General features: G+C 50.4%; 2 protein-coding genes across 4 annotated transcripts in view; one reads left to right on the forward strand and one right to left on the reverse strand.

Annotated features, from left to right (window-relative positions):
* Window positions 1-102: 102 nt before the first annotated feature.
* CREB3 (cAMP responsive element binding protein 3) lies at window positions 103-4,612 on the reverse strand (the record flags this gene model as incomplete). The annotated part of the gene is made up of 10 exons (XM_080709172.1): window positions 4,527-4,612; window positions 4,288-4,425; window positions 4,051-4,198; window positions 3,907-3,974; window positions 3,701-3,790; window positions 1,785-1,891; window positions 1,625-1,693; window positions 704-788; window positions 530-614; window positions 103-440 (listed from the first exon to the last, which is right to left on the reverse strand). The coding sequence occupies exons 2-10, from the start codon at window positions 4,414-4,416 to the stop codon at window positions 103-105; spliced, it is 1,119 nt and encodes a 372-aa protein (XP_080565298.1). The 5' UTR covers window positions 4,417-4,425; window positions 4,527-4,612.
* A 6,064-nt stretch (window positions 4,613-10,676) lies between these two features.
* TLN1 (talin 1) overlaps window positions 10,677-14,183 on the forward strand; it is a gene marked incomplete at both ends in the record, with an annotated part of 30,077 nt that continues 26,570 nt past the window's right edge. For all 3 annotated transcript variants that reach the window (XM_080709376.1, XM_080709377.1, XM_080709378.1), the window contains 7 exons: window positions 10,677-10,806; window positions 11,719-11,816; window positions 12,175-12,304; window positions 12,422-12,574; window positions 12,826-12,968; window positions 13,064-13,191; window positions 13,899-13,959. In XM_080709376.1, the coding sequence (XP_080565502.1) occupies window positions 10,677-10,806; window positions 11,719-11,816; window positions 12,175-12,304; window positions 12,422-12,574; window positions 12,826-12,968; window positions 13,064-13,191; window positions 13,899-13,959 (843 nt within the window). The remainder of the gene's footprint in view (window positions 10,807-11,718; window positions 11,817-12,174; window positions 12,305-12,421; window positions 12,575-12,825; window positions 12,969-13,063; window positions 13,192-13,898; window positions 13,960-14,183) is intronic.

Raw genomic sequence — 14,183 nt, forward strand, 5'->3', positions numbered from 1 at the left:
GGGCACAGAAGTGAAGGCCAGCCTTCTCCCTCTCCTTTTTATTTGGACGCTGACAGGGTGGTAGGGGAGAGGCTCTTGCTGAGATAGCCCATATCTAACCATCTAACCCGAATATCTGCCTTGCAAGATGACAGTTGGGGGGCTGTGGGTAGGGCGCCATTCCCCTTTCCTTGTGAGATTTGCTTGCAGGGAAAGTATGGGACCTTGGAAGGGGGACTCTGAGTAGAGGTCAGGGAGTGGACTCTGCAAGGGAGGCTTAGCCGGCGGAGCCTGAGGCATGTGATACAGCAGGCAGGAATTGTTGCCCAGGGCCTGGAGCACGTGGTTTGAGCTGTCCAGCAGCTGGTTTATACTGCCCGTCGGTTTCTCTGGCTGCAGAGCAGGCAGCTCCAGCTGGTGAGGGTCCTCACTAGGGAGGGCACGAAGCTGGCGGGACAACACTGAGAAGACAAAGAACTGTCAGGAGGAAACAGAGCCAAGGCCTCTCCCCTAGCCCATGCCTTAAAGGTATCCTTAATAAGCCTCTTACCAACATACTCAGCTGGCAGGCTCCCCCTCGTGTCAGAAGAGTACATAGCAGGTACAAGGAGGAGGCAGAAGGAGAACAGCAGGACCTAGAGTGCAGGAACCAGAGATGAAGGGCTCCGAACTGTACTTCTCTCCCCACCACCGAGCAAAGGCTGTGTCCCATCACCATTCTCACCAAGACACAGGTGCTGCTGCTGGTGGTTTTGTTTGATATCTCAATCACCATGGCCTGGAGTTTCCTCAGCTGATCTAGAAGGGACCTAGGGGAGGAAGGGACAGTCGTGAGCACCCCTTAGCCTGGTACCCTAAGCCACACTGAAACCCTCCTGTTATAGCCACCTTCTCCTTCTGCACCCTGGATCCTGGATTTATTTTTCATCCTATTTTTGCAAGTGACTTCTTCCTCTCTGTGGATAAAATGCCTGACAGCTCTCATTAAGACAAAACAAAAAGCTGGCCATGGTGGCGCACACTTGTAATCATAGCGCTTGGAAGGCTGAGACAGGAGGATCGAATCGCACAGGTTCAAAGCCAGCCTCAGCTACCTAGTGAGGCTCTCAACAACTTAGTGAGACCCTGTTTCCAAATAAAAATATAAAATAGATCTGGAAGTGTAGCCTGGAGGTAGAAAGCCCCTGGGTTCCACCCTCAGTACCACCAAAAACTAAAAAACTTCTCTGCCCTGACTTCAACTACTTTGCTAATACCCTCAGTAGTTCTCAAATGCCTGATCTTCGTGCCCAAAATCCTCACCAGGCACTCTGTGTTCTCTAACTTCTGACCCGACTCCCTATCTTGGGCTTCTAGCCAAACCCAACTATGTTGTATTCTCTCTGCCTAGCATGCTTTTTCCAGTCATCCCCATCTCCAGGACCCTAACTTCTCTTAGATACTGCCTGCCCCATGAGGTCTTTCTTCCTTCTCCTTTCCTTTAGCTCCTTAATAAATGTAGCCCCCATTGCTGTGGATTTCTTGAAATCACAGACCCAGGAAAGCCCAAGCACCAGACCTTGCATTTGAGAGCTGCCCAGTAAGGGAGGGCAGGGAAAGTGGGAGAGCATGCAGCAAGGGGAGGAGGATGTGGAGTGCCGCTCACAGGTTCTGCTCCTCCAGAAGCTGGACTTTGTTCTGTAGCTCCAAGTTCTGGGCTGTGTACTTCAAGACCCTGGGAATGACAGAGGAAAGGTGTTATGGCCTGTTTCCTCCCTTCAAAACTTAACACTTCCAACTATTTCTTCCATTCCATCCTCTCATACCTGTTCTCTAAAGTCCCCACATACACCTTCTTCTTCCTGCGGCTCTCTTGAGCAGACCTCTTGTTTCGAATCTTCCTCCGCACTTGTTTCAGAGCTTGCTCCTCCATCTGAGAGAAGACAAAGAAAGGGGTGTTAGAGGAATACTGGATCAAGAAGTTGAAAAGCAACCTAATTCAATCTTCTTCCTGATGCAGGAATCCTTCTACAGCTTCTATGACCAATAGCATTCAGTTTCTGTCTGCTTCCAAGGACCAGGTGTTAACACTTACAAGCCAGGCCTTTTTAAACAATTTTATTTAAAAAAAAAAAAAATCCTCATCCCAAACCAGCATCTGCCTCCTTATTTCTATCCATCATACTTACTTAGAATCTTTGGGGCTATATACAATAAACCCTCTTTAGTTACTTTAAGCATCTTAACATAAATTGGAAAAGGAAAAAATGTGGACAAAAATTTTAACGCATCATTTCTCCCCCGGATGGACTGTATTTGCTTAAAAAGTGTCAAGGATAGGGGCTCAAAACTGGGCACTAAAATGTGTTCTGAGAAGCTGAGTGTGATGGAGCACACTTGTAATTTTAGTACTTAGGAGGCTGAGACAAGAGTATCACAGGTTCATGGCCAGGCTCTCTGCAACTTAGTGAGGCCCTCTGCAACTTAGTGGGATCCTGTTTCAAAATAAAAAATAGGGCTGGGAGTGTAGCTCAGAAGTGGAACATCCCTGTGCTCAATCCTCAGTACCACACAAACACACAAAAAAAGATGTGCTCTGAGCTGGATATGGTTTCTTAAGCTTTTAATCCCAATACTTAGGAGGCTGAGACAGAAAGATCGCAAGGTTGAGGCCAGCCTCAGCAACTTTGTGAGACCCTGTTTCAAAATTTAAAAAGTTTTAAGCTAGGCGTGGTGGCGCACGCTTGTAATCCCAGCATTCAGAAGGCTGAGACAGGAGGATCACGGTTCACAGACAGCCTCAGCTACTCAGTGAGGTCTTCTGCAACCTAGTGAGACCCTGCTTGAAAATGAATAAAAAATAGGACAGGGGGTGTAGCTCGGAGGTAGAATGCCCCTGGGTTCCATCCCCAGACCCGCAAAAAAAAAAAAAAAAAAAAAAAAAAAAAAAAAAATCCCTTAGCCTTTTTAACAGACACTGATTTCATCCTCATGTAATAATACTGTGCCTATAAAGTTGTCATTCATTGCTGAATTCGCGCAAGCGTGTGTGTGTGTGTGTAATATGGGGGATTGAACCCAGGAGCATTCTACCTCTGAGACACACACCCCCAGACCTTTTTTTATTTTGAAACAGGGCCTCACTAAATTGCTGAGGGTGGCTCTGCAAACATGCAATCCTGTCTCGGCCTTCCAAGTACTAGGATTAAAAGCACGTCCCACCACACATTGCTGGAAATTTAAAACTTGGGATTTTTAATTCATTCTTGTACTGCTTGGTTCAGCCTTGAACTCTCAAAATACTTCTACCATTCACAAGAAGTGGATTACCATGTGTACATGTATGTACACACAAGTTTTTTACCCCAATATGATGTATGAATATAATACACCAATAAAAAATTTAAAAATAAAAAATAAAGAAGTGGATTATCATGAAGCCAATGAACTCTGTCAGGGCCTTCACTTATATCATGCTTTCCAAGGCCCTAAGTAATGTTGCACTGATAATTTTGAATTCTCTTTTTTCTTAGAACACTTAAACTTATATAAGACCCACAGAACCAAGATCTGCCTTTGCTTCTAGTATATAACTACCTGCCCCAATTTCTTACTAGCAATAAATTTGCTAGTTTTCTCACCCTGACCTTTTTTTTTTCAGCTTATTGATATAAAATGAACAGAATTCTACTTGGGATTCACAATCTGTCTCCAGCCTTTGCTCTGCCAATGAGAGTCTTACCTTAGTGAGAGGAAGTGTCCCAGGCACAGCAAACCCGTCCTTCTCCAGTAGCCTTTTCTCTTCCTCTGTCAGTATCAGTTCAGCAACCTCCTGCAGTTATGGGAAGTGGACAGCAGAATTGCATGCTGACCATCAGAAGGAAAAAGGGAATCCTGGCCCCGCCCGTGCAATGTCGGAATGATCCTCCTGAAAATCAAGTCAAGTACCTGCTCTGCAGGCTCCTCCACATACGGTGGAGTGATCTGAGCCTCCTCCGTTCCGCAGCTCCCACTATCTGCAGAAGGGAAAGTAGAAATAGTCCGGCCCATGACCCCTCCCCTTCTCCCAAGCTTCCCTTGTTTCAGACTCACCTACATCTATGGAAACATGTTCTCGTGGGAAGGAGTAGGTGTGATCATGGTGGACAGGATAGGATTTGGAGGAACTGAGAAAGTCCAACGACGGTGGAGGACTCAGCAGGGAGTCTAGCAAATCCTCAAACTCCCAGTCGCTCAGTGCCTGCACAGAGTTCTAACAAACGGGCCTCGATTTATCTCCACCCCTGGCTCCCAGACTTCCGAGCTTCGCCACTCAGAACCCCGTCTCACCTCGGAGGGCGACAGCTCCCAGTTCAGGGGAGGCTCCAGGGCCTGGTCTGGCGCAGCCTCCAAAGCCCCGCTTTCCTCCAGCAGGAAGCCCAGCAGGTCCTGGTCGTCAGGGTCCAAGGCCAGCTCCATTTGGGGCGTCTACGGAAAGGATGGGCAGAAACACAGGGGTTCACCCCTCCGGCGGCCCCACCCGCCCGCCCGTTGGCACGACTCCCGACCTGAGCGTCGGCCCCCCGCACCTGTCCCGGCCCCTGCTGGGCTTCAGCGGGGCCAGCGCGAGCCGCCGCCCAGCCGCGGTGCTCTTCCGCCTCCAACACCGCAGCGGTGACGCGTCGCGCCCGCGGCATGCCGGGACTTGGAGTTCGCCCCGCGCGGCGGCGGCGGGAGCCACGTCCCGAGGGCTCGGCCGCCACTCCCCGAGGGCGGGCTGAGCGCGGCTCCGCCCCGGCCCAGCCCGGAGCACGGCGGGCCGCGGCCGCGGCGGGCGTCTCTCGCTTCCTGCCGGGGAGGAGCCGCGCGGGCGGGCGGCTCGCGGGCACCGAGAGCGGGGCCAGAGCAGCTTCCTGGGCCCGCGGGCAGGGCCGCCGGGCGCCGGGACGGAAGTGGCCGGGAGGGCGTCGCGGGCGGCGGCGAGGCCGGCAGACCCGGAGCTAGCGGTCCGCGCCGGCGGGCGGCGGGCGGGCGCGGAGCCAGCGCAGGTAGGCGGGCGGGGGCGCGCGGGCGGGCCCGGAGCCGGCGGCGGGCGCGGCCCGGCCTCCCGCGGGCCTGCGGCGGGCGGGCGGCGCCCAGGGCGTCTCGGCGAGGGCCGGAGCCCGCAGGCCCCCGGGCGGCCCGGGGAGGCGAGCGCCGCGGGGCCCGGAGGCGCGGGGCGGGCGCGGGCGCGGGCCCCGACGCTACTGAGAGCGGGTTTGTGGGTTTGGGCGCGTTTGGCATTAGGTGGGGTGGGGTTTAGGAATCGGGTCACGTTAGGCATACCCGCTGGGCTAAAATTTAAGTTATTCGTGGGAGTCAGGTCTACTTTGTGTAAAGCGGGGTTTAGATTAAGGTCAGCGTCTCGTTTTCTGGAATGGCCAGTAGAAGTCAAAAGAGTTCAGGGCCAGGTTAAGGGTCAACAACAAGAGTTAGGTTGGAAGTCCGATTTAGGGATTAAAGACCATTGTCATGGTCGGTAGTAAGGATGAACTGTGAAAAGGTGAATTAGGAATTAAATTACAAATGCGCTTTAGGCTTAGGAGTCAACATTTAGGATTAAAGTGTGGGAATTTGATGCTAAAGGTAAAATTAGGTCAATATGGGTGTCTACTGGGACTGGAATAAATGTCAAAGCCAGGACTGGGAAACGGGAAACAAATTAAGATCACGATTAATGTTAGGAATTAAAGATAACTTTAGGGGTTGTGGTTGACGCCTTGGGCGGGTAAAATTGAAGAGGTTGGCAGCAAAAGTAGATGTCTTTTTGTGTGTGTGGAGAGGTCCCTTATTCCTGTGTCGTCACAAGGGCTTCCTTTACCCTAAAACATGACAAACTAATTTCAGACCAGGGTCCTAGGCTCCAGCTAGGATGATAGTCATCTGCAATTCCAGCCTTTTATTCCATACTTTAAGACCAAGGCTTAAACTGTGGCCATCACAGTTGCAGGACAGATTCCTGGACTATATTGTTTACAAAATGGGATGCAGAATATAGACAGGGACCCAGGAGCTGTAGGTTGCCTAGTCATAAGAGAACTGCCTAGGGAAGAGGAGACCCATGACTAAGGGGGAGGCAGACCAAGGAAACACTGTTGCCAGGGGAAAGGGGATGACTGAATCCCATGACAGTCTAGCCCTGCTGCCTCCCTCCCCTCTTGCTTGCTCCCTAGATATTATGCCTTCCTCTCCTGGCTCTGGATTACACATACTTTCTTCACACTTCCTTACAGGATCACTTCTTTTGTCATTAACTCTCACTTGTCTTCTTACCATCCATTTCCAACCTCCCTGCTGCCTCTCTCCTAGCGCCTCCATCCACACATTCTACACCCAAATCTGAGCTTTCCCATCATCTTGAAGCACTCTCCCACCATTTCATCCACTCATACACCTGCATACCACCTGGTGGTCTGCTGAATACCCTAACCCCAGCCCCTGCTGTGTGCATCCCCTCATTGTGAGCTTCTTAATTTCTTGGTCCAGTGGTAGATTCCCTTCCCCCACTCCCCAAGAGAAAAGAGGAAACGAGACCCAAAGAGGAAACTGGGTCTTGCTGATCCCACGCCCAGCCAGGCCACTGACCACACCCCCATTTCACTCCCAGCCTGACCCTGCCACTGACCACAGCACTATCCCCTACCCAGCCTGATACAGCCACCGGCTATACCCCACGCTGCCCCTCCCTCCACCCTAGCTCCAGTTTTACTTAGGCACTGCCAATGTCCCTTCACTACCCCACCCCACCCTGGCCTAATATAGCCACTGACCACATACTGACCTGGCCTCTGACCTCACTCCATCATTCCCTGACTTAGCCATCATCCACGTAATCATCTCTCTTCCCCCCTCCAGCCTGCTCTCCGTGACTTAACATATATGTATTTTCCCTGTCTGGCAATTAATCACATCTTATCTCCTTTTTTCCATAGTCTCATTCTCACATTCTCACCCGCCTTGATCCTCCCCCTCCCCAATTCCTCCCGGAAACTCAAGCTGTCTAATCTACTAAGTGGCTCACTTAGATGTGCACTTATACAGATGATAGGATTCTGGCCCCTGAAAGTTGACAGAACAGTCTGTCATCAGGACCTGTCTGTTCTGCGTCTTAAAGTCTCTCCTGAGTGGCAGCTTCCTCTCCACCATTTTAACTGTGGCTTGATTTCTCCTTACTTGTACTAATACTGTGTCCTTCTAACCAATCTCCAAAGTTATTTTTCCTTAAATTGCAGTTCTGGTTATGTTCCTTCTTTGCACAAAGCCTCTCTTGGTCTCCTGTCCTCTCCAGTAGCTAAAATTTCTCATACTGCTCCCTAGGCTTCATCCTAACCCTGACTTCCGTCCGCTGCTCCCTTGCAGGTACTCTGTGCTTCAGCCAGCCCGCCTACTCACTCCCCTGAATGCTCCTCCACGATTTCCTGCTTCTCCACCTTTGCCTATGCTATCCTCTCTGCCTGGAATGCTACCTTTGACTCATCTGGCTGGCGTGATGGAGAGAGCTTGGGCTTTGGAGTCAGAGAGACCTGGGTTCGGATCCTGGCTTCACGACTTATTATTTGGACAAGTGCTTTCAACAAGTATTTAACATCCTTGAGCCTCAATTTTCTAATCTGTAAAAATGGAAATAATGACACCTACCTTGCAGGGTTGTTGTAAGAATTAACTGAAATTATGTATATGTTGCAATTTTATAGTCAATAAATGTCAGATCACTATTACTTATCTTTTTTTTTAATCCTAACTTCACATGACACCTTTCGTGGATACTTCTTGGTGCTGTTTCCCTAACCTTTCTGCTTTCCCCCTTAGAGTTAGGGCTCTCCTCTGAACACACACTTTTTTGCTCTTATCACATCCTGCTCTCTATTGTAACTGTATTTAGCTTACCCTCCCATCTGGAGGACTGGGAGCCCATTGAAGGCAAAGGCTAGGTCTTACTCATCTTGGTTTTCAGCCACTGAAAGTTTGGCCCTGGGCCTTCCCCACAATAGGCCCTCAAGGAATGCTGGCTGGATGAATGAAAGGAGTGTGTACATAACAGGGAGAGAGGTGTGAGGGGACAGGGATTGGAACCTGGTGTGCTGTGATCTGTGGGGAAGCTGTGTACTTCATGGAATGGGGTCCTTGCAAGATCTGTCTGTGTAGGGGCCATGTGATGGAGATAGATATATGTAGAAACCGTGTAGGTGGCTTTGTGGGAAAGTTTTGTTCATAGGCTGGGGTGCATTAGGAGAGAATGAGTGTGCATGTATAGATGTGGAGGGACTATGTTGGAGGAAGTCAGTCCAGCCTCTCAGCTGCCCAGTCCAGCCCTAAATGAGCCTCCAGCAGCCCGAGGCCGGATATGTCAGTCTCACCCACAAACCCTTCCCCCTCCCTGCAGCGGTTGCGGACTCAGAGGCCAAATTTGGTAACAGACTTGAGTGCTACTCCCCCAACCCTCGTACATTCTGACTCTGTCTTCAGCCTTCCTGCTCTCCTTTTCCCTCACTATAGCTCCCTATATTCCTGCCTCTGTGTTTGTGGATACCTGCTCTGGCTGTATTCTCCATGTACCCCAAAATTCCTAAGCCTCAATATCGTTACATTCCATTCCTTGCTGGGATTTGACCTCCTGTCCTCCATCCCCCCCCCCAACTTGCCCAACTCCTCTGGAATGCATCTCAGGAATGTATTGAGGGAGGAGGAGTTCCCTGGGAGGGTGACAGGAGGGGGTGTTGTTGCTGTTCCATAAAACATGATGGGAAGTGAGCAGAGTTCTCAGGGCAGGAACCTCGGGGTACTGGTGGCAGAGCCTTGTTCTCTACCACCAATACCCTCAATTCCCTGACTGGTTCTCTCCCCTCCCCTCACCCTGTACAACTATGTAGATGTCCACTCAGGACCCGCCTGGGAGCTGGGGTAGGCATGACTCAACTCCCTTATCGGGGTCTCACAGAGGCTTCTGAGGAAGAAGTGGGTGTCCTTATGTCCGGAGGAAATGGGGGGAGACATGCAATTTCAGTTTAGGGTGAAGGGTCCTTTCAGTCCTGCTCTGGCTCCTCGGACTCCTGGCTTCTCTGACCCTCTAGCCTTTTCTCTGACCACTCTTCTGTGGTCAGCAGCCTACGGCCAGGTATGCCCCACTGTTAGGAGAGGTATCCCAGGAATGGGGAGGGGGTAAGGAACTAGATCTGGGGAGACTGGGTTCACCCTCTTTTGTGTGAGAGTAAAAGATAGAGAATGAGCTGTGGTTCTTCCCTTTTGGGTTTTAGACTGTTTATAAGTTCAGAAATGCTCTATTAGTCCTCGACCCAGACCTCTCCTTCATCTACCTTCTGTTTGTACCTAGACTCTCAACTCTCACCTCCCCATCCCTCTGACCTCTTCACCCTCTACTCATTCCCAGCTTCCCTGGTTCCCAAATGTCCTCAGTATCTTGACAGCCTATCTCTGCTTCCCAACCTTTGCTCCAGTCTCCCCCATCCCCCTTGGAGCTAGCAGTTTTCCAGGAGGGAAATAGGGAGCTTGGATTTTCTCATTCTCTTAGTGAAGAGGCACCCAATCCCTGTACCAGGCAGGGTCTCATCATTAGCTGCCGGGCAGACTTGTCCTCTTGCAGCCTGTGCACCCCTCGCCTCCTCCAGCGACTCCTCCAGCCCTCTGAGGGGTGGTGTCAGGAGGGGAAGCAGGTGGGGTAGGTATGCTGAGCTGCACTAGAAGGATTAGAAGGAGTGGGCTCTTACCCCTGCCTTGAAACTTTCTCCTCTCCTCCCAGGATCTGTTCCCTCTTCTGTGGAATTGAAGTGTTGTCTACATAATTTCTGAGATCCATTTGGACTAGAGAATCATAATTCTAGCTTGACTGCCAGGGAATCCAGAAATGGGGCTTAGCAACTTAGGGAGTCCCCGGCCCACCTCTCAGATCAGAGGGAAGGTGGGGCAAGCATAGGGTTGGAGGGCTGGAATAGCCAGTATTTGGTCTCCCTGCCGGGCTGGCTAGAAATTCTGCAGGCTTCAGGAGCCCTTGGGAATTATCTCATATAACGTCTTTATTTTCCAGAGAAGGAGGCAAAGCTAGGAGAGGGAAGGTCACATGATGAGTTAGGGCAGATCTCTGAAAATCCCAGACAGGGAAAAGCCAGCAGAACACAGTGGGAGACAAAGAAAAATCCTGACCCAGGAAAACACAAAAACCAGGCAGGGCCAGGGCTGGGGCAGGAGGTGAGCAGGGACACGTGGCGGGAGAGGCACCTGGAAGAAAGAAGGGAGGCACAGATTGCAGCCGGGCAGGGCAGTGTCCTCAGGTGACACCGCATCACAGGTCGGCTGCTGTGGCCTCACACCGACCTTCCCTGGGTGTCTTAAATGGTCAGGACTAGTCCTTTTGATGTAAATAACCTCTCACTCTTTGAAATTACTACGACGGACAAAAATAATACGATGACTCTCTGTTTTGAGTCCCTTTCAGAAATCCCCTCTCTGGGACTCCACTGTCTGGGAGCCTCTTCTCCAGTGAGAGCATATTCTAACAAATTACCAATGCCAATATCAATATCATGCCTGGGAGGAAGGGAAGAGGGTGAGAACCAGTGGGAAGCTCACCAAGTGCTGTGTGCACGTATGAAGTGTGGTCACAATGCACCAATAGAGAGAGACTATTCTAATGTCCCGATGCCACAGGCCAGGTATAGCCAGGCTGGAGAGCAGACGCCGCCACGATGGTCGCGCTTTCGCTGAAGATCAGCATTGGGAATGTGGTGAAGACAATGCAGTTCGAGCCGTCTACTATGGTGTATGACGCCTGCCGCATCATCCGCGAGCGGATCCCAGAGGCCCTGGCTGGCCCTCGTGAGTTACTGCCCAGGTGGCCAGGATGGGAGTTCTCTGTCCCTTGCATTCTCAGGGTCTTGACAATGACCCAGTGTCCCCTAAGACTATCACCCCTCAGGTCTGTGCTCCATGGTTCCCTTCTTTCTCTCTGGGTCCAAGATCATGAGAGAACTATTAAGGGACTCTGAGCGAGGTGTGGTAGCACACGCTTATAATTCCAGCATTTGGAAGACTGAGACAGGAGGATCGCAGTTCGTGGACAGCCTCAGCTACTTAGTGAGGCCCTTTGCAATTCAGTGAGACCCTGTTTGAAAACTAAATTTATATAAAATAGGGGTCGGGCGTCATGGTGCACGCTTGTAATCCCAGCATTCAGGAGGCAGATACCAGGGAATCACTGTGTACAGCCTCAGCTACTTAACGAGGCCCTTTGCAACTCAGTGAGACCCTGTTTCAAAAATAAAAAGGTTGCCGGGTGTGGTGGCGCACGCTTGTAATCCCCGCGCTTGGGAGGCGGAGACAGGAGGATCGCGCTGGTTCAAAGCCAGCCATGCTGGCTTACGAGACCCTGTTTCAAAATATAAAAAAAAAAATAGGTCTGGGAGTGTAGCCCTGAGGTAGATGGGCTTCCAGGAACCCCAGTACCACCAAAAAAATAAATAAATAAAAATAAATAAAAAAATAAAAAGGTCTAAAACATAGGGCTGAGGGTGTAGCTCAGAGGTACAGTGCCCCTGGGTTTTATCTCCGGTATTGGGGGGGGGAGAGAATATAAAATAGGGCTGGGGGTGTAGCTCAGAGGTAGAATACCACTGGGTTCCATCCCCAGTACCAAAAAAAAAAAAAAAAAAAAAATTCAGGGACTCTAGTGTAGCCATTCAGACACAGAGGGGTCTTCATAAGTCTAAGGTGATCCATCTTCTCTTTTAGCCAGCGACTTTGGGCTGTTTCTGTCAGATGATGACCCCAAAAAGGGCATATGGCTGGAGGCTGGGAAAGCTTTGGATTACTACATGCTCCGAAATGGGGTAAGTTTCACTCCATCAGGGACACCAGCATCCTCTTCCATCAAAGATCCCTGTCCCACCTCCTCTTTCAGCATCCACACCACTGTCTCTGACCCCTCCCCATGTTACCCTTTTTTTTTTTTTTACAGTGCCAAGAAATGAACCCAGAGCTTTGTGTGTGCTAGGCAAACACTATACCACTGAGCTATACTCTCAACCCCCCATGTTGCTTTCTATTCAGGCAGTCATAATACTCTGTTTTTGAATGAACCACTATAGTTTTCCTTTCAGTAATCCACTCTCCTCCCTGTGGCCTTGTAAAAAGGAAGTAAGGCTTCAGCTTGAAGTAGGTACTGACCTCCTTTTCCTGCCCCTACAGGACACCATGGAATACAGGAAGAAACAGAGACCCCTGAAGATCCGGATGCTAGATGGAACTGTGAAAACTATCATGGTGGATGACTCCAAGACCGTTACTGACATGCTCATGACCATTTGTGCCCGCATTGGTAAGACGTGTTTGTGGGACTAAGGGTCTGGGCCAGAACCGGCTCCTATTCCACAAAAAAAAAAAAAAAAACTTGGATGCAGTGGCTGGGAACCTACCAAACCCTCCCCTCCCCCAGGCATCACCAACCATGATGAATATTCACTGGTTCGAGAGCTGATGGAAGAGAAGAAAGATGAGGGGACAGGGACCTTACGGAAAGACAAGACACTGCTGCGAGATGAAAAGAAGATGGAGAAACTAAAGCAAAAATTGCACACAGATGATGAGTGTAAGCAGAACTGAAGAAAAGAGGGCACTGGAAACGGGGGGCAGCCACTTAGCACTTATTTATTCTGTATCTGCTTGTAAAAGGCCCTGATTTACACAGCAGGGGTGTGTCAGTAATAAACCCAAGTTCTACACAGAGAGAACTTACATTTTAGTGAGGGGAGGTAGGAAATACAGAAATAAACAAAAAACCCAGACACCAGACAGTGCAGGGGCCCTGGGGGCTTGGCACTGAGGAGACTGTCTTCCCAGTGAACTGGCTGGACCATGGCCGGACACTGAGGGAGCAGGGAGTGGAGGAGCATGAAACGCTGCTGCTGCGGAGAAAGTTCTTCTACTCAGACCAGAATGTGGATTCCCGGGACCCTGTGCAGCTGAACCTCCTTTACGTGCAGGTATGGAGAGGACGTGGCTGGGGCAGGGTGGGGCAGGAAGGGAGGGGAACGGAAGCCCACGACACAGCACTTGCTCCTTTCCCTGTACTCTGTAGGCACGAGATGACATCTTGAATGGCTCCCACCCTGTCTCCTTTGACAAGGCCTGTGAATTTGCTGGTTTCCAATGCCAGATCCAGTTTGGGCCTCACAATGAACAAAAGCACAAGGCTGGCTTCCTTGAGTGAGTGAGCACATCCCATACCCTATCACGGGCCGGGTCTCCCTGCCATTGTGACCCCGTGGGCCTGTCTCCATCCCAGGCCTTCTCCCATTTCCTCTCCTAAGGCACCAGAACTTGACCCACGTAGGCCATCCTCCTTTGTCTCCTCACTGGCCCCCTGGAGTGCTGAATGCAGTCCAGGATCTCTGCCCCATGTCCCCTTTCCCTGGAACAAGCATCTAACTTTTTTTTTTTTTTTTTTTTTTTGAGATTCTTTGAAGAATTTTGCTATAGTAGCCAGAGGAAAATAGGCTAACATTTTCTCTTATGGAACATTAGATTAAAAAGTCTTCCAAGTGCCATCCATTAGTATTTCTCAGAATGCAGTTTGGTTTGGCTTTCTCAGTCTATTGAGTGCATGTCATCCTCCTAGGGAGCTTTTCTTCCTCTTGATTCCCTGAAATAGTGTCCTAGACCCTCTTTCTTTTGGAGACTGAGCTGCCAGTTTAAGTTCCCTCCATCTTTCTCCACAGAGAGAGACAGGTTGCATCCAAGAGTTCATGCTAAGTCACCTTATTTCAGAAGACAATCCAGACCCAGTTTCCTCAGTCCTCCTCCCTAGAGATAACAGTGTTCTAGACTTCTGTACACCCCTAGGCCCATAGTTCATGGCTTACATGCCACTCATTGCTATCCACTACATGCTGACCCTCCCTTTTCTGGTATAGCCTGAAGGACTTCCTGCCCAAGGAGTATGTGAAGCAGAAGGGAGAGCGTAAGATCTTCCAGGTGAATGGGGTAGGGGAAAGTATCTGGGAAGACTGGGGAGCTTTGCTGCTTGATCCTACTGACTAAGTGGCCCCCTGCCCCTCCCCACCTCTGCTCACCCTGCTTCTCCTCCAAGCTGTTTTCCTACCTCTCCTGTGCCAAAAAAGCAGACTACATGGGCTTTAGTCTCAGCTCCATCACTACTTTTGCTGTGGAATTCAGTTCAGTATTTTCCCTACCTCTAA

This window comes from Muscardinus avellanarius, assembly GCF_963383645.1.
Source record: "Muscardinus avellanarius genome assembly, chromosome: 13".
Lineage (NCBI taxonomy): Eukaryota > Metazoa > Chordata > Mammalia > Rodentia > Gliridae > Muscardinus > Muscardinus avellanarius.